This window comes from Halichoerus grypus, chromosome 3 (assembly GCF_964656455.1).
Source record: "Halichoerus grypus chromosome 3, mHalGry1.hap1.1, whole genome shotgun sequence".
Classification (NCBI taxonomy): domain Eukaryota; kingdom Metazoa; phylum Chordata; class Mammalia; order Carnivora; family Phocidae; genus Halichoerus; species Halichoerus grypus.
Genome location: NC_135714.1, coordinates 102,731 through 121,855, shown reverse-complemented (window position 1 = coordinate 121,855; position 19,125 = coordinate 102,731). Strand labels below are relative to the sequence as shown.

The window sequence follows — 19,125 nt, the reverse complement described above, 5'->3', positions numbered from 1 at the left end:
TGCAAATGTGAGGGGGAAGATGAGAAGCAGTGGATAAGCACTTTAAACCCTTGGTTTTAGTTCTGGCGAAGGTTGAGTGAGCCCAGCTCAGTTCCTTCCGGTAGGCTGGTGCGGAGTCCCTTGGGAGGATGGCCTGGCCCTGATCATGGACTGTCACCAGGTGTCCCTGCTGAGATGTGAACTGCCTCTTTCCTGTGACTGGACGGCTGTGGGGGGTGGCTCTCCCCTCCCCATTCTCCCCTCACCACCTGCCCAGGAGCTCAGGAGCTCTGGAGGCGGGCTTGAGTGGCATCTGAACTGGCCTTTCCACAACCAGTCTAATCAGGCAGCTGAGGAGTTTGCTGTGGGGTTAAGTGTGCAGTGTCGGGAACAAATGATTTGGAGCTCACATTATCAGGACTTTAAAAGTCCTTAACCTCTACCAGATAATTAGTACCCGTTTCACGTGTGAGTCGTGCGTTTGGGTCTCGCTGTGCGGGTGCACAAACACTAAGGGCACCCTCACTTGTACGGGACTTGGGCAGACCCCAGCCATGGCAGTGTGCTCCCCCTGACCTCCATGCAGAGGGCTGTTGCACGTGTTTTTGCGCAGGTCACTCCTGGCCTTGACCTTTGTGGCAGAATTTTCTGATGGGTCCTACATGATGTGCCCTCCACCATAATTTCTGCTGTATTAAAGAAAAGGGCAACTTGTTTTCTTTTTATTTTATTCTGAATTTCTGGTCATATTTCCTCCCAACCAGACAGCCAACAGCATCTCTCTATCTCATCTACCCGTAGACACATAAATACATGTGCAGTTGTGGACCCCACCCAGTGCTTTCCGACTCACAGTTCACAGACCCTTTCCAAACATCTCTGTGGTATTGCTGTGTACCCAAAAGATGGATGAGTGTGAAGTACAGTAAACTGTTTATTCATAGTTGACTTTAGTTTATAAAAACATAAATCTTAAAAAAATTTCAAAATACCCAAAATTGTCTTCAGTCATTTTCTTGGGCTTCTTAACCTCCTGTAGCAAGCAGAGGTGGAGTCCCAGCGGGTGAACGGACTGGGGCGCCATCAGAACACACAGAGCGGCTCACAGGATGCAGCAGGTCGAAGACTTGGGTGCGGGGCCGCCGTTGCAAATCTCTGTGCCTGCTGCAAGAGAGACAAGATGGTGAGAGGACTGTGCACTGGCCCCGCCCCTTCTGCCCAGTGTCCTCAGCCAGCCCCGTGGGAGGAAGGGCAGAGTGTGGGACCTGTGGTCAGCCTAAGCCGATTAGCCTAGCCAGGGCTCAGCCTTTCTTATCTTGTTCTTGTGACATTTTTAGTTCTGGCCCCCACAAGCCCAAAACCGTCCGGACATCGGTTTCCTCCCCACAGCAGGAAATAGCAACAAAAGTCCCAGGGCTGAGGTGGCCATGCACAGGCAAATACCATGGCAACATCAGGGATTCCATCTGGGGGGTGTGCCGACCCCTCACGATGAGGCCACGTGAGCCACATTCCCACAACGGGACGCAGGGGTGGGGGGTGAGCAGGTAAACAAAGCTCTGACACAGTACAGGGAAAGATGTCATGTATGCTTGACTCAGCTCACTTAATTTCTTTTTTTAGGTCTTCTGTTTTTGTTTTGTTTTTGTTAAGATTTTATTCATTTATTTGAGAGAGCGTGTGCGTGTGCACGAGCAGGGGGAGGGCCTGAGGGAGAAGCAGGCTCCCTGCTGAGCGCAGAGCCCACCGTGGAGCTCGACCCAGGACCCCGAGATCATGACCTGAACCGGAGTCAGATGGGTGCCCTTAGGTCTTCTGTTTGGTTTCTGAGGGTAGATGGAAGTGGAGATTTTCCTAAGTTATTTAGGAGAAAACTGATGCCTGGTAGTGGAAGAAAGAGCTGCTGAGAGTTCCCGATGTTTCCTCCCTTCATCAAGGAAGTAACATTCAAATAGCTACTTGGTTAGAGAAAATGAGAGTCTCTGGCGAGGAACAAGGAGATCCCGCAGTCCGGGTTGTTGACTGCACTGCGCCCACAGGCCCGATGCCTCTGCAGGGAGGAACCCAGCTCACCAGCCCCAGCACCTCGGCCACCGGCCTGTCCGACAGAGTCAGCTCTTGCTTAACCTCCGTCCCTTCACACACTTCCATGTGGGGACTAACCACGTGCCCGCCCTGCTGCCCACACCTTTCTTGGCTGTTGTCTTGTCCTCCTGTTGCTGCTTCTGCTCCTCCAGGGCCTTGACTTTGGCCTCATACTCGTCAGCCAGGGCCTTCCACTCCTTCCTGTTGTTCTGCAGTCGGTCGAACATGGGCAGGATCTCTTCATGGAAACGGGAAAACTCCTGGACCGGGAAGACAGGGAATCAAGAAGTCGGGCCACACTCCTGACTGTTCCTAGGCAGCTGGGGCAGGTGGCCTCCCCACATCTTGGCCCTTGCTGGCACCAGCCTGTCCCCCCACACCCTGCCCCACTCACCCAAGAGGAGAACATGGGAGGGGGCCTGTCTGAGGGAGAAGGAAGGACCACTGAGATGTCACTTTCCCAGCAAAGCCCAGGAAACAGAGAAGAGAGGATGGGGAGGGCACAGACGGTCTTAGTGGGTCAAGGACCCCAAGAATGGAGTAGAAAATATCAATGGCAGAAGGGGAGTCCCTTGGCAGAAGGGGTGGGAAGTCTCGGGCAGACATGCCGGTCTTGCAGCCCCTTCCCTGGTCTCTTCTACGTACATCACACATACATGCACACACAAACACACACATGAGCCATGGAGTGTGTGGGTGGACTTGGGGAAGGCAGTGAGAGGGGAGCGATGTGGTGGGGCTGTGACCTGTGAGGTTCAGGACTGGGATGTCCATCCTGGTCCCGCCTTCCTTCTCAGCACTTACAGCCCCACTGAGGGGGCAGCAAAGGGAGCTGGGATTTCAGTAAGGGGAAGCCCACGCGCTGTGGTGGTCAAGGTGGGAAGTGGGACTGGTCCAGTCAGGGGTTACTTTACTCAGAAGCAGACAACCTCCTCATCACAGCCCCCAGGACCAGATGGAGTGGAGCCCATGGGCGTGTTGGGCATCACTTGGGAGGGGCTCTGCAGTCAGACCCCCTGACACACTCCCTGAACAGTCCTCTGGGCTGTGATGTCACAGTGCATGTGTCCTCAGCACAATGTTCCCTGGTCACCATGTGCAACATGTGTTTGCTGGGTGAGGCATTCCCAGTTGTGACAGGTGGACCCATCCCTGTCCTCCTGGGTTCACAGGCACTGAAAAAATGCACCTGCAGATAAGCTGCAGGCCATGAGTGGGGGTGCCCTAGATGGGGTTTGGGGAAGGGACATGTGAGGTGAGACCTCATGGTGAGTGGGAGGACCTCCCAGAGGGTGGAGACCTGTGGGAAAGCATGAAGAGCTTCTGAGGAACTGGTTAGGGGAAGGTGGGAAGGGACTCCTTGGGGTGACACTGAGGATTTCAGATTTTAAGTGCAAGGATGAGGAGATGGGGGCTGTGGCAGGCCAGGCCATTGGGTGAACCCACACCAGCAACCCCCTTCCTCCTGTGAGCCTAGCCAGGCCCCGCACCACCCTGCTCACCTTGTACACGAATGTGCACACGAAGTCGATGAAGCCAACCTGTAGTTTGGGGAGCTCAGCTGCCTTGTTCCGGTCCATCATTGGCTTGTGGGGGGAGCAAAGATACCTCCTCTGAGCCCGCAGGATTCACTCAGCCCCACCCAACTCAGATGAACATGTTCACAGAGACACAGATGAAGCAGTGTCCATGGGATGAAGGTGGAGCCTCTGGTCTTGGGGCTTAGCCTGCCTTGATAGATGCTGGCCCTTGAAAGGGGACAGCCAGGATGCCCCTCCCCGCTCTGAGCCATCTGGTAGTTCCAGGGCTGAGTCCACCATGATGCTCCCCAGTTTCAGGTCCCCTGAGCGCCCTTCCTCCCACTTCCTTGGGAACTATCCATGGTGCTAACTCAAGACCTGGCTTGAGAGCCCTGTGGGGGCAAACTCCAGATGCCCTTGGAGGGACTATCCTTGGTGTCCACATACTCCAGACCCCCTGAGCTGTTCCTTGCAGGTTTATCCTTCATAGCTACCCACTGTCTGTAGCAACTGTAGGCCATGCAGGAACTAGAGGCCTGCCCTGTCCCCAAGGGACTTGGCTGGTTGGTCAGGACACCCTTTCCTGCAGGCTGTCCCTGGCCCCAAAGCCTTCTCCACCCTGTGATCAGGCAGCTATCCACTGACTGGAGTTGACTTGTAAAACAAACCCTCTTTCCATCTGTTCCACCTGCTGTTGGACAATGCTATGCTGTCCTCGTCCCCTTGGATCCTATGCAGGTGCCATTGTGGTCTAGCAGCATATTCCTGGCCCCACATTGCTGGCCTGAAGATCTCAGCATCTTCCATCTATCACGGTGTGGGCCCCTGGACTCCAACAGCTGGCCTTCTCTGGCACCGTACTCTCCCCACTTGAGGGCCTTCCTGGAGCAGCTTGCAGCCTGGCTGAGGTTCACTGTGGAGCTGCCTGGGCCATGGAGGCCCCATGTGATGGGCCACAGCCTGCCTCAGCCACTTTTGACAATGACTTTCCACTTCTGTATGGGCCTCACAGCTTTATCCAAACCCTGTTTTTTTCTACAACTTTACCGAGATCCCAAGCCACCTAAATTTACGCTCAGCTCATGTCACATGACCGATCCCACAAAGTGAGACTGAGGTCCTGGGACCCCAGATCCCCAGGGGCCCTCTGTTTGTACCAAGCGAAGCCCGAGGTTCCCAAGGACCACAGTAGGGGTAGAAGATTCTGGAAGTAACACTCACAATGGGCTGCTGATCCAGAACTGTCCTTTCCAAGTCACCTTGTTCCCAGAACTCAGCTGCCACCAGCAAAGCAACCTGGGTGGGGGGTGGACATAAAAGGCAGTCATCTTGTGGAGTTCAGTGCTTGGTCAGAAGTTGACAAAGGAGGCTCCTGCCAGGAGCCTCTGTGCCCTCAGTCTCTGCCCCAGACCCTCTGGGACCCCTACTCTTCAGGCTGGGCCTGATGCACAGTGAGCACATTGGTGCTTTCCAATGTGGCGGCCGCGAGCCTAGCCCCAGAGCAGGGGGGCAGCTCTCAGTACTACTTGCAAATGAAGGTTCTGTACCCCCTTCTCAGGCTTCCCCTAGATGCAATCTCAAGAGGCAATGACAAGAGGTGGGGGCTCTGCATGACTTCTGACCTTGCTCTGGACTTCCCAGGGCTTGGTGATGGCGGACAGGTCACACGCAGTCATCATCATGGCCCTGCAGGCAGATGAAACTCCATGTGTGCCCAGGCTGGCCTCCCTCCCTCCCCTCCACCTCCACCTCTGGGCACCCCTTCCAGTAGTAGACCTCTCACTTTACACACCCACTCCAACCCACCCCTCATGCATGACCTCCCTCTCCCCCTTGCTGCCACAAACTAAAACCAAGTCTTTATTGGGCAGCTCCAAGTGCCCGTGATTTACACATTTTTCCTTGTTGGACCTCTGGGACAGGCCTGGAGGAGGACCGTAGTTCTGAATCTCCATTTTGGAGATGTATCAGTGGAGGTTCATGAATAAGTAAATTATTGCCAAATCCACAAACTAAGGAAATGGACTCTCTGACCCCAAATCCTGTACTGTCTCCCCTGAAAATGAGGAGCAAGTAAGATGGAGCATTTATTTTGACGATTTATCAAAGCCATTTAGAGATGAGCTGTTCTTGTTGTGGCTCATTCAGGGGCCTGGGGTCTCCTCGTTTGGTGGGGGGGTGTTTGAGGATTAACCAGCACGGAGATGGTTCCTGCCGCCCCCACCCCCATCATAGCTTACATGACTATCTCCTTCCGCGTTGTCTCCAGGGACAGGTACTCCACCCAGCTCTTCTTGTCCTCATAGTTCTTAGACTCATCCACAATCTTCTGGAACATTGTTCTCTTCCTGAACCCCAAGAACAAAGAGAGTCGACCCCCACCCTCTAACCCCATGCAGGACACCCCCTCCTCCTTGATCTTAACCCCACCCACCCTTCTAGGAGAGAAACCGAGGCAAAGAGCTCAGGCCCTGTGGGAGGGACAGCCCAGAGGACTGTTCCTCTTCTAGGAGCCCCAGGTCCCTACCCCACCCCCCCAGCCAGGCTCCCGTCCTGCCTCCCCCCGGGGCGGCCACCCACTTGAAGTAGAGCGCCAGGTCCGTGGCAATGATGGCTATGTCCATGAGATGGATCACGTGCTCGTGCTGTCGCCGGTTCAGGTTCTGGTAGATGTTCAGGGACTGCGGGAAGGGTTAGGTTCCCAGTCTGTCCCTGCCCCCTCCCAGGATCTGTCTGTCTGACCCTGGCATGTCGCTGGCCTGCTCCTACCGGCAGGTGACAGGTCGTGGGTACCAGACCCAGCTGGCCTTGCACGCCCTCCCCACCACTGCCTGACCCCTGAGCCCACCCCACCCCGCGGTGGGTGCATTTCCAAGTTCAAATCCAACCCATCGCCACTGACCCTCCTCCAGCCCCCGTGGGGCCTGGCTCGCTGGTCACAACGCCCTGTGGCGTCCTCGGCACCTGGCCGGGGGAGGGCCAGTGGTGCAGGCGATGGTCAGTCAGAAATACGGAGAAATACCCTAAGTGAGGAATGGGACACAAACCTCCTCGGAGAGCAGGAACTTCCCGAACTCCAGGTGGTGCCGTTCCAAAATTGAGGAACCATGGAGCTTGGCTAAGGGATTCTGGGATCTGTTACAGAGGTTTTATTAAAATCACAGTTTGGCCAGAAGCCCCCAGAGAGGCTGGTTGTGGCTTCTGGGCCCCCTGAACTTCCCTCCTCGCCAGGGAAGGGGCACCCCCACCCTCAGTGAGCTCTACGCAGGCCCCTCCCTGGGCCGCTGTGACAGTCTCCCACAGAGCGACCCGGGCGCCCAGCTGTGCCGCCTACTTCATCTGGTACAGGTTGTTGGTGCCACGGTGGTCGATGTCGTGGCACAGGCCGGCGGTCACCATGGCGAAGGCCTCCAGGTCTGTGTAGTAGCTCTTCAGCTTCCCCGTCTGAGGACACGGGCGCCCACAGCTGTGCAGTGCTGCCAGCACCCTCCTCCTCCCTCCCTTCCCTGCTCCACGGGGTGCGGGCAAGCAGGGTGGGGGAGGGATCCGGGCCTCGCCCTGCGCGCCTCCCCAGCCCAGGTGCCCTCCGTTACTCCCGGGGCTGGGGGTGTGCCAGTCCCAGGGGGATGCACCTCCTCTACTCCTCTGCCCTTGAAGGCCCCCACCTCCCATGCAGAGGCCCCCCACCCCAAGGGCCAGGAGGGTCTTCACAAGCCTGACCAGATGGCGGGTGGGGGGGTGGTTAGGGCGGCATCTGCCACGCCCCTGCTGGGACACGCACCATGAGTAGCGTGAACATGGTCTGGGCCACATTGAAGCCATGACGCCAGTTGTGGTAGGTGATTCTCCGGTACCCTTTGCTCACGGAAAACAGAAACCGCACCAGGACCTGAGGGGAGTCAGGAGAAACACGGGCTCTGAGCGCCAAACATGCTAATAGCTTGGTGTGAAAGCCCTGCTCACTCCCGTACGCGAGGCCCCCGTGACCCTTCCTGTCCCGGCGAGTCACTGCTGGCCCCTGACCACCCTCCTGGGTGGGAGGTACCTTGCTTGACACCTGCGGGGTGGACGAGGGGCGGCCTGAGGGGGCCAGGGTCAAAGCTAAGAACAACTCCAGCATTCATGGGGCCTCCAACCTATTGCCCAGCCCAGAATTGGGAGGAGGACCCCAGGCAAGGGGTATGGGATGTTTTAGAAGACAAGGTCTGTTTTAGGCAAGGGTGTTTGAATGGGGCACAATGTGTGGGCACTTGGCATGGATGATGGAGAAATAAAATGTTGGCTAAGGGTCCAGAGATCAAGGGGCAGGCCCAGGGATGTGAGCCTTTTCCAGCAGGGCAGTCTCTCTGGACAACAGGATGTGGGCCAAAGGAGTGTCTTACTGCTTCCACTGTGATTTTTAGTGTCAGAAAATGATTCTGAAATTTTAAAAAATTCTATTAATCATTTGTCTACTTTTTTCTTTTGTATTTTCCTTTAGTATTTAGTAAAATTTCTTTTGAAAATGCCAGCGTGCTGCACCTGTTCTCGGGGGGGCATGAGGAAGCATGGTTTCCTCCTTGCATGGTGGGGAAGCAGACGCTCCCTGAGGGGTGAAGGTGAGGACCGCACAACAGCCGGAGAACTATGGGAAAGCAGCAGGGCTCAGGGCAGAGCTGGAAGGGCCACCCCTCCTCCCTGGGATGACCTCTGCGGGGCTCTCTGCATTCAAACCAAGAGGATGCCCTTTGCTTTCTGCACAGCTCATGGGCTCCTATATCCTCTCCACCCCACGCCAAAACCCCACTAGGGCCCAATGATGCACTTGATCAACTTGTCTGGAACAACCATTTACCAAACGTTCTATCCATCATTCTACCCATCGATACATTCATTCAGTCATTTATTCTAAGCACAGTTGCTGTGTGTATTCTGTGATGAACATGGCTGTCCCCAAACTTTCTGTAGGACCTAGGACCTCTGACCACATCTCTCCCACCTCTTGGGGGATTTGGGATCCCCCCAACCATGTCCGAATTCTACCTCCCAGTGGATCTGGGACCCTTCACCATGGTCCCTCACCCCCTGGTGGATCTGGGACCCTTCACCACAGCCCCCCACCCCCTGGTGGATCTGGGACCCTTCACCACAGCCCCCCACCCCCTGGTGGATCTGGGACCCTTCTCCACAGCCCCCCACCTCTCAGTGGATCTGGGACCCTTCACCACGGCGCCCCACCTCCCAGTGGATCTGGGACCCTTCACCACGGCCCCCCACCTCCCAGTGGATCTGGGACCCTTCACCATGGCTCCCCACCCTCTAGCGGATCTGGGACCCTTCACCGCAGCCCCCCACCCCCTAGTGGATCTGGGACCCTTCACCACGGCCCCCCACCTCCCAGTGGATCTGGGACACTTCACCACGGCCCCCCACCTCCCAGTGGATCTGGGACCCTTCACCACGGCCCCCCACCTCTCAGTGGATCTGGGACCCTTCACCACGGCCCCCCACCCCCACCTCCTGAGGGATCTGGAACTTTCGGACCACGCCCAGCTCGTAGTACATCTGGATGCCGCATTTGACCAGCTCCAGCTCTGTGCACTCCAGATCGGAGAAGTGGAACTCATAGATGTCGAACTTGTTGGGCCCCGGCAACACTTCTTTCTGTGGGAGGGATTGTGGGGCTGAGGGAGGCAGGCTTCTCTCTTCCCTTCCCAGGATCCCTTGTCCAGCCTCAGATGTCCCAGGAGTGTGTTGACATCAGCCCTTCCAGTGGCTCTGGCCTGAGGCTGGCCACTCACATGCCCTGCGGCTCAGCCCCCACCCACGGCCCCACCACGAGGGCAGAGCTATTGTCAGGGAGACAGGTGCAAAGACACGCACGTAAAGAGATCACACACACACACACACACACACACACGGACCCAGGCATAGGGATACGCAGACGGCAGCAAACATCAGGGGATGACATGCTCAGGTCTCCTAGGAATGAGGAAGTCTCCCCCGACCCTCAGGCCCCTCCAGTCTCCACCTGAGGGGTGGGAGTCAGATTCTGACCAAGATTGTCCGCAGCTCATCCTCCTCACAGTCAGCAGGCTCCTTCCCCAGGCGTTCCCTTGTCGGCTACGAGAGAAAACAGATGTGTTGAGACAGAGTGAATGTTAGCTACACCCCTCATGAGTGCGGGACAGGGTGACGGCTTTACCCACAGCCCTCGTGAGTGCGGGACAGGGTGACATCTAGCACAAGACAGCAGTTACCTCTGCTGGAAGTCCCAGCTGGAACTTCTAGCTTCAGAGAGAAGTGATAGTGGCTACCATTTCCTGTGTGTCCCTCCCTGCCTCTCTGACACTGTTCTAAGCTGTCCACAGGGACAACTGGTGGAGTCCCCACACGGCCTGACCCGGAGGGCTCTGATCACTCCCTGCTCACAGATGACCCTGCTCGAGGCTGAGGACACAGGGGAGGGACTGCCCCTGGCCGTGCAGAGCATGTGGAACTCCAGGATTGGCTCGGCTCTCCGACCACAGGATATGCCCTGACTGCGGGGTCACCCTGCCTCCCCACTGGGCAGGAAGGGGACCAGGGCATGACAGGAGTGGTACCAGGATCTGCTGGATTTCATCCTTGTCACATCTCACGTGGTACAGAACCATGTCCTGGGCGATGTCCTTGCGGTTCTCCAGCTTGTTCATCTTGTCGTAGGTGTCCGTGTTCAGCACCGACCAGCCCAGGAACTGAGTGAGGGACTGCAGACAGACCAGTAGCGTCACCACCCCGACGGGACCTGCTGTGCACCAGGCCCTGTGTCCTGGCATGTGGAGGGCTGCTCCAGGGCACGGAGTGCTTTTAAGGGGTCTCCAGGAATGGCCCCTCACAGCTCCCCCTTGCCCCTATGCTGGGTCGAGGGCTAAAGCAGATGATAGGAAGGGACTCCACATAGCTGTGTCCCATGCCATCACACAGATGTCTCCTCCAAGAGCCGCACCTACGACAGGTGTTTACCTCCATGAGGACTTCATCCTGCTCATCAAAAGGCTTCCCGTCTTTCCTGTTGTAGAATGTTGCAACCCCCACAATCTCTTCCTTTTTGTTGACGATGGGCATGGAGAGGACATTCTTGATGATCCACCCCGAGTCGTCCAGAGGCCCTTCCTGCAGGGAGAGGCGTCCAGAGATGCCCACTACTCTGGGTCTGGCCCTGGCCCAGGCTTGCCACCCAGCAAGCACCAATCTCATTTCTCCCGCCCTCCAACTGTGGTGACTGGGTCACTCTTCCTGTCTGCTCACTCCCTGCATGCGTGAGAGCTCTCTGTCCATGGGTTTGTGTCGTGACTTCTCCCGCTAGCCGAAGCTGAGCCTATATGCCCACCAGGGTGGCTTTATGGTGTGAGTTCTGCAGTCACACAGGATTCCTCTCTTAGAAGGCTCCCACGCTCGATTGAATCTTTGCCTCCATGCTCTTAATGTTCTTAATGATTGTTGAATTATTGTATTCCATTCTGCTGGGCCCCACAGATCATGCAGCTGTTCCCGTTTCACATTCCACTGACACCCGGCCAGTAAAATGTGGACAGTGGCCAGTTCCTGGAAGAGCTGCAGAGACCGGGGCAGTTCCATTGGCCCCCTGGACTCTCAGCCTCCTCCAGAAAAGAGCCTGCTTTGGTCACACGTCCCCAGAGGAGGAGCAAGGAGCAGACCTGAAAGCTCCCTGTGGCCTGGCCCTGCCCCACCAGCCACAGACCTGTGCCCGGCAAGTGCGTGTTTGCTGCTGTTAGCCCCTGAGATTTTGAGGTTGTTTCTCAAGGAGCGAAAACGAATTCAGTCCGTCATTTCTGAACCAGAACATCTTCTTCCCTAAGTACAACACACTTTCTGTTAATGAATGGATAGATACCTGAAATTTGAACATTTCATCGGCGGGGGCATTCATAATGTTACAGATCTGAAAGAGGATCAGGAAAAATTCACCTGAAGCAGCCCAATGTACGATATGATTCTAAAAAAGACTACCCAGCCCGATGAGCTCTAAGTAGGTGAAGCAGGGCAGCGGGGAGCTGGCAGAGGTGCACAGATCGGCAGGAAGGGCTGGGGCGCCAGGCGAGGGCAGGGCCTCAGCAGACTCACAAAGCCACTTTCTGCCACATAGGTTGGAAGGCCACTGGCCAGGGCCCAGTGATCCGCTGGGGGTGTGCTGGGGGAGAGAACACAGAGTCAGATGGTGGATGGGTTGTTCGATGTACGTGTGTAGATTTTGGCTCGGTGTGTGTGTTAATGTTTATTCCCTTTTCTGAGCTCTGGGTGGGGCGGGAAGGCTAGCAGGTAGTGGACTCCGGGAGAGTAGGAGGAGGCCAGGGGTGAGGTTTGGGGGTGTCTGTGCTGTTTTATCCTTCCTCTGCCTATGCTGAGGCCCCTCACCCTGTAGGAGCCCCCTTCCCCACTGGGGGCCCCACTCTTCAATCCAGCCCCTGGAGCTCAGTGTCAGTCACCTGTCCTGCAGGCCTAGCACCTGGATCCCAGTCCTTGGTGGAACCTGCAGGGTGGGGTCCTGACAGGCTTATAGTGTCTGGGGACACATGGCCATTCAGCTATAGAGTGAGGAATGGCCAACACCTGTCCCCAGTTTCTCTAGTTTGGAGCCCTGCCCTTCCCTCAGCCCAGCTGTGCTTACACTGGGGCGGACATCGCCTCCCACCTGCCCTGTGGGGTGTGCCTTCTGCGAGCTCCACCTGCCTGGGTGGCTGAGTGAGCTAAGATGAGACCCTGAGGGACTCAAAGGTCAGTTACTCTCGACAGGGCTCCTGGATAGCTCACCTGGGCCTCTGGAAGTCCACTCTGGACATCCATGGTGCCTCCCTCCCCATCCCATTCTGCCTCGTCCTACAGCATAGGGAGCACCACCGTGTGAGGGGCCATTCCAGAGGCTGCTGATCCCTTGTGATAAATCCCCAGTGCCAGCCCAGCACGGGTCTAAGGGTGCTCTGCCCTCAGGTGATGCTTGTCCTAAAACCCTGGCACTTACGGGATGACCTTGATGTCTTCCTTGCCATGGAGGATATAGTCGATGACTTTGTAGAAGACGATTTCCTGCGAAATGGACCATAGCAGTCGTGAGGGGCTCCCTGGGCCAGCTCCCCAGTGGGAACCCCCCTGAGGGTGAGAGGAGTTCCCAGGTGTCCCACCCAGACATGCATGTGCACACAGAGCATACACCACACCCACGTAGTTACACACAACCTCACATGCACACATGGACGTGCACACAGAGCATACACCACACCCACGTAGTTACACACAACCTCACATGCACACATGGACGTGCACACAGAGCATACACCACACCCACGTAGTTACACAACCTCACATGCACACATGGACGTGCACACAGAGCATACACCACACCCACGTAGTTACACACAACCTCACATGCACACATGGACGTGCACACAGAGCATACACCACACCCACGTAGTTACACACAACCTCACATGCACACATGGACGTGCACACAGAGCATACACCACACCCACGTAGTTACACACCTCACATGCACACATGGACGTGCACACAGAGCATACACCACACCCACGTAGTTACACACAACCTCACATGCACACATGGACGTGCACACAGAGCATACACCACACCCACGTAGTTACACACAACCTCACATGCACACATGGACGTGCACACAGAACATACACCACACTCACGTAGTTACACACAACCTCACATGCACACATGGACGTGCACACAGAGCATACACCACACCCACGTAGTTACACACAACCTCACATGCACACATGGACGTGCACACAGAACATACACCACACTCACATAGTTACACACAACCTCACATGCACACATGGACGTGCACACAGAGCATACACCACACCCACGTAGTTACACACAACCTCACATGCACACATGGACGTGCCACAGAACATACACCACACTCACATAGTTACACACAACCTCACATGCACACATGGATGTGCACACAGAGCATACACCACACCCACGTAGTTACACACAACCTCACATGCACACATGGACGTGCACACAGAGCATACACCACACCCACGTAGTTACACACAACCTCACATGCACACATGGACGTGCACACAGAGCATACACCACACCCACGTAGTTACACACAACCTCACATGCACACATGGACGTGCACACAGAGCATACACCACACCCACGTAGTTACACACAACCTCACATGCACACATGGACGTGCACACAGAGCATACACCACACTCACATAGTTACACACAACCTCACATGCACACATGGACGTGCACACAGAACATACACCACACTCACATAGTTACACACAACCACGCATGCACTTTATGTACACACATGCAGACCATCACTGACACTCGTGGGACACACATTACACATTTGGTTTACACTTGTCCTTATTCTGTCTGTGTCCCACTCAAGCCCACACACAAACTGGGCCCCATACTCCTTCACATGTATGCACACCCAGGCCAGTACACACACACACACACACACACACACAACTGTGACAAGTCACGGTCACAGCCAAGCCATGAGCAGGGACTTGGCACCCAACCCTGTGAAAAGGCCCAGTTATCACCCCCTTGTGACCGGTGGGGAGACTGAAGCATGGCTGGGCTGGGTCGTGTGTACCAGACTGGAGGTAGTACGTGGCAGAGGTACCTGCCATGCTCCCCTGTACTTGTCACACTGCCTTGCTCACACACATGCACACAGGTGTGCACTCACACTGCACATGCACGTCTACACGGTCCCACATGGGACATGCTACAGTGATTTAAGGGTGGGGCAGCAGAAGGACAGATGCTGGTCATTCCCACTGGGCTGATGACCCTCATCGGGAGATCTGCACCTGCCCCCACCTGGCCCCAGAGCATGGGCTGGAGTCAGGGGAGGCAGCAGACAAGCACTCAGAGCCTGCCCTCCAGAGCAGTCAGGTAGCCAGCCAGCCCACGACCATCTGTCCCCACTGCCCCACACCCTTCCCATAGCCCTCCCTCTCCCACCCTCGGTCAGGCTGGGACAGGCCCCTTCACACCCTGGAGTTGGAGTTGGAGCCAGGGAAACAGAGGTGTGCGGGCTGGGCCTGTCCCCCCTCCACCATGACTCACGCGGCCATCGGGTGTGCGTGGGCCTGAGTACTGCTGGGCTTCTCCCATTAGCACAGGCCACACGTCAAAGAATTCCTGAGCAGAGAAGAGAAGGGACAGAGTCAGTGAGTCAGCACAGGAGCAGGACAAGGCTGGCCAGGAGGCCTGTGGAGCACTGAGACCTCACCTTCTCCTTGGTCATGTCCAGGAGGCCCACCGAGTACCGGTCACAGTTCAGATAGGCCCGCACAGTGTAGAAGGCCTTGTGGAACTGCCTCTCGATGTCTGTCAGTTCCTCAAACACCTTGTTAGCTGACCACAGAAGCACCTGTTGGGGGGGGTGCAGCTGTGAGCCTGTGGTCACACACACACACACACACACACACACACACACACCTGGGTGCCCACAGCAGCACCTGGGTCGGGGGGGACACCTGTGAGCCTATGGCCATCCCTCCCCCACACACCTAGGTAATCACAGCAGCACCTGGGGGGGACACCAGTGAGCTGATGGCCACCTCTCCCCCACACACACCTGTGTGACCACAGCATCACCTGGGTGGGTGGGGCACCTGTGAGCCTATGGCCATCCCTCCCCCCCACACACCTGGGTGACCACAGCAGCACCTGCGGGGGGACACCTGTGAGCCTATGGTCAGCCCTCCCCCACACACACCTGGGTGACCACAGCAGCACCTGGGGGGGGACACCTGTGAGCCTATGGTCAGCCCTCCCCCCACACACACCTGGGTGACTACAGCAGCACCTGGGGGGGGACACCTGTGAGCTTGTGGCCACCCCTCCCCCCCACACACCTGGGTGACCACAGCAGCACCTGGGGGGGGGACACCTGTGAGCCTATGGTCAGCCCTCCCCCCACACACACCTGGGTGACCACAGCAGCACCTGGGGGGGACACCTGTGAGCCTATGGCCACCCCTCCCCCCCACACACCTGGGTGACCACAGCAGCACCTGGGGGGAGAAATCTGTGAGCCTATGGCCACCCCTCCCCCCACACACCTGGGTGACCACAGCAGCACCTGGGGTGGGGACACCTGTGAGCCTATGGCCACCTCTCCCCCACACACACCTGGGTGACCACAGCAGCACCTGGGTGGGGGGGACACCTGTGAGCCTATGGCCACCTCTCCCCCCCACACACCTGGGTGACCACAGCAGCACCTGGGGGGGGACACCTGTGAGCCTATGGTCAGCCCTCCCCCCACACACACCTGGGTGACCACAGCAGCACCTGGGGGGCACACCTGTGAACCTGTGGCCATACCCCCTCCACACCTATGTGACACCCAGCACACATGTGCACATGCATCTGACCCCAGAGCTCCAGAGGGACGCTGGTTGATGGTGCCCCTCCCAACAGCATCTCCACAGAGTGCCATCACCCGGGGTTTCATCCAAGCACATGATTACCTGCTCCTTGACCCAGGGGCCCTGAAACCTATTGGAGGGTAAAGCCTCCAAGCTTTGGCCACATCATTGCCACTTACTGTCTGGTGCTGGCCTCAAGCTGGGTTATTGAGTGAAAGTGAATGCATTAAAATTTAAAGGCAAAACTCTGACCAACCTGCCTTACCTAATCAGCCTTGAGAAGCTGGGTTTTGAGAGCATGGATTCAGTGCGTTTTGGATGCCACAAAATGAGTTGAGAGTGATAGTTCAATGACATGCTCCATGAAGCCCTGGCCAGGCCCTCCCCAGGACATCAACCCACAACTGAACCCCAAGCTGCTGTCCAGGATCACTGGCCAGGCTCAGATGAACTCCATGAGGCTCTCCCCTCACTTGCCTGGGTCGAGTTTCTTGGTTTCCTTAGCCACTGCCCAAAGACAGGTGCCTCTAGGCTGCCCCACTCACCACCTCACGTGTCTTCTGGCCTGTAATAAGTGTTGCCTGGGGCCAAGCCTTCCCTGCCACCATGATTCTTCCTTGCACGGCTTCCCTCCTGCTAGTCCTTCTCAGGCCCTCTGCAGCTCCCTACCTTTTGCTCTGGAGACCCCACTTGCTCTGAAGTGCTCTCACCAGGAGGCAGCTTAACCCTAATGCTCTCCATTAGTGCACAAGGCTCATGGAGACCTCTTCCCACCCACCACTCTCCATTGGTGGAGGAGGCTTTCCTGGTGGCCTGGCCCTGCCCCCTCTCTGCCCATCGTTCACCAAGGAACTCCCATGTGCCCTTAGCACTCACTCTGACTGACCACAGGGCCTTTGTATAAGCTCTGTCCTCTGTATTCATAGCACTCATTCCAGGACTTCCTCATCTTTGAGTCTCAGCCTAAAGTCATCTTTGGAAGGCCTGTCCTGAGCACCTGCCAAACCTGATCATTACAACACCTTTTCATTCTGACCTCATGGAGGCACAATCTCATTGTCTCCCCACTCCAACACATGAGGCCAGAAGGTGCAGATTTTCCATGGCTAGCACAGTACCTCACACCTGAGCACTTTGCACCTGTGTGTTGATTGCATGGAAGGCTGTGAGGTTCGAAGTTCTAAGGCAGACTGTCTGAATTCCAGGTCCTGGAGCCAGATGCTACCTGGACGTCGGCACAGGCACAGCAGGGGAGGGCAGGACTCTGTGTCACTCATGCACTGCACTGTGTCTCCTTCACCTTTGAGCTGCTGGCTTAGCACCCCAGGCCTCCATGGCTAATGGCTTGGATACAGAACTCTTCACCCTTTTCCTCCACACCTAGCGTGTAAGGGTGCTGATCTGCTTCTCCTCAGCTCTGTGACCTGAGGAAGGTCGGCTAACTTCCAGACCTCAGTCTCCCCACCTGTAAAATGGGGATAATGATGTTTTCCCCTCAGGATGCTGGGAGGAAGAATGGTGGAACAGGAGTCAGGCTCTCAGAAGAGTGCCTAGTTTTTAGGAGTCCCATGTGTGAGCGTGAGCATGTGTATGAGTGTGCATGTGAGTTAATCATCTGTGTGTCTAACCCACAGATACTCCCTGAGGGCCCTCTGTGTACAAAGCCCTGGTTAGGACCAGAACACACACCAGAGAGGTAAGAATGGGGGGAGGCCAGGGCTCAGAGATGTCTAGGACAGCTGGAGATCTCGTGGTCCTGCTGGAGTGTGGGGAGGGGGTGTGTGTCTGGGCAGCACATCTAATTTTTGAGCTACCTGAATACTTTGGTGCCCAAAGCCTGTTCCCCAGGAGGGAGACAATGGGGAGGAGAAGGCCGTGTACCTCACAGCACAGTGCCTAAGGGAGACTCTCCCTGACTCCCCACCTCTTCCCATCCCTCCATCCTGGCAGAGCGCCTCCTGTCATACCCTGCCCCTCCCCTGCTCCCATCAGACCAGGAACTAGTCATCACGTGCTGGTCTGTGCTCTGAAGCAGGTTCTCATATGGCTGAGGAAATAGGGGCTCAGGCACCTCACCAAGGGCCTCTGCCCTTCCTCTCTCTTCCCGTTTCTTTTTTAGCTTTCTGAGTTGAGTCTGGCGCACAGAAAGCAAGTGAGGTAGGACGCAGCTGGATGAAATTTCATGCCAGCACGCACCTGTGTGGTCAGACTTCAGAGCACCCGGGCAGCACAGCACCCGCCCCGTCCCCGCCAGGCTCTTCTGAGCTCCAGCCCTGGAGTGTTCTGGAACTTCATCTAGGTGTCTTCATGCACTGCCTGTCTTGTGTCTGGGCTGGTTCTTCCTGAATCTCCAGTGGTTTGGGCCTCCTGGACACCCTCTCAACCACTGCCTAGATCCCAACCTGGGAGCTTCTGAGCCTGCTCCTGCTCATCCCATTCCCAGGACAGCCTCTCTCTGCCCCGGCCTCCAGACCAAGGAGGGCCTGGACCCTGGCTGACACCCTCCATGTTGCCTGCTAGAGATTAGCAGGCCAGAACCCTCAGGGAGCCGCCATAAGGGCCAGTGGATGGGCCTCAGACTTTCTTTCTTTCTTTTTTTTTTTAAAAGATTTTATTTATTTATTTGACAGAAAGCAAGACAGAACAAGCAGGGGGAGAAGCAGAGGGAGAGGGAGAAGCAGACTTCCCGCTGAACAGGGAGTCCGATGTGGGGTTTGATCCCAGGACCCCAGGACCACGACCTGACCTGAAGGCAGATGCTTAACCATCTGAGCCACCCAGGCACCCCCCCCTTTTTTTTTTTAAAGCAGACTCCACACCCAGTGTGGAGCCCAATGAGGGGCTTGAACTCACGACCCTGAGATTAAGACCTGAGCCGAAATCAAGAGTGTGCCACCCAGGCACTCCAGGCCTCAGACTGACTTTCTTTCTTTCTTTCTTTCTTTCTTTCTTTCTTTCTTTCTTTCTTTCTTTCTTTTTTAAAGATTTTATTTATTTATTTATTTGAGAGAGCGAGAATGAGAGAGAGAGCACATGAGAGAGGGGAGGGTCAGGGAGAAGCAGGCTCCCTGCCGAGCAGGGAGCCCGATGCGGGACTCGATCCTG

General features: G+C 56.3%; 1 protein-coding gene across 2 annotated transcripts in view; it reads right to left on the bottom strand.

Annotated features, from left to right (window-relative positions):
* Nucleotides 1-868: 868 nt before the first annotated feature.
* The window catches only part of PDE6B (phosphodiesterase 6B), a 35,658-nt gene continuing 17,401 nt past the window's right edge, over nucleotides 869-19,125 (bottom strand). Inside the window, exons 4-22 of one of the 2 annotated variants that reach the window (XM_078068177.1) lie at nucleotides 14,877-15,017; nucleotides 14,711-14,785; nucleotides 12,586-12,650; nucleotides 11,691-11,757; nucleotides 11,461-11,508; nucleotides 10,569-10,718; nucleotides 10,169-10,312; nucleotides 9,621-9,686; nucleotides 9,081-9,227; nucleotides 7,366-7,473; nucleotides 6,919-7,028; nucleotides 6,632-6,719; nucleotides 6,165-6,265; nucleotides 5,825-5,932; nucleotides 5,207-5,270; nucleotides 4,806-4,880; nucleotides 3,567-3,650; nucleotides 2,239-2,324; nucleotides 869-1,143 (exon numbers count right to left, since the gene is read on the bottom strand). In XM_078068177.1, the coding sequence (XP_077924303.1) occupies nucleotides 1,005-1,143; nucleotides 2,239-2,324; nucleotides 3,567-3,650; nucleotides 4,806-4,880; nucleotides 5,207-5,270; nucleotides 5,825-5,932; nucleotides 6,165-6,265; nucleotides 6,632-6,719; nucleotides 6,919-7,028; nucleotides 7,366-7,473; nucleotides 9,081-9,227; nucleotides 9,621-9,686; nucleotides 10,169-10,312; nucleotides 10,569-10,718; nucleotides 11,461-11,508; nucleotides 11,691-11,757; nucleotides 12,586-12,650; nucleotides 14,711-14,785; nucleotides 14,877-15,017 (1,866 nt within the window). In that variant the 3' untranslated portion in view covers nucleotides 869-1,004. Of the gene's footprint in view, nucleotides 1,144-2,167; nucleotides 2,325-3,566; nucleotides 3,651-4,805; nucleotides 4,881-5,206; nucleotides 5,271-5,824; nucleotides 5,933-6,164; nucleotides 6,266-6,631; nucleotides 6,720-6,918; nucleotides 7,029-7,365; nucleotides 7,474-9,080; nucleotides 9,228-9,620; nucleotides 9,687-10,168; nucleotides 10,313-10,568; nucleotides 10,719-11,460; nucleotides 11,509-11,690; nucleotides 11,758-12,585; nucleotides 12,651-14,710; nucleotides 14,786-14,876; nucleotides 15,018-19,125 lie in introns of both variants that reach the window. The other variant, XM_036094301.2, reaches the window with a different exon arrangement.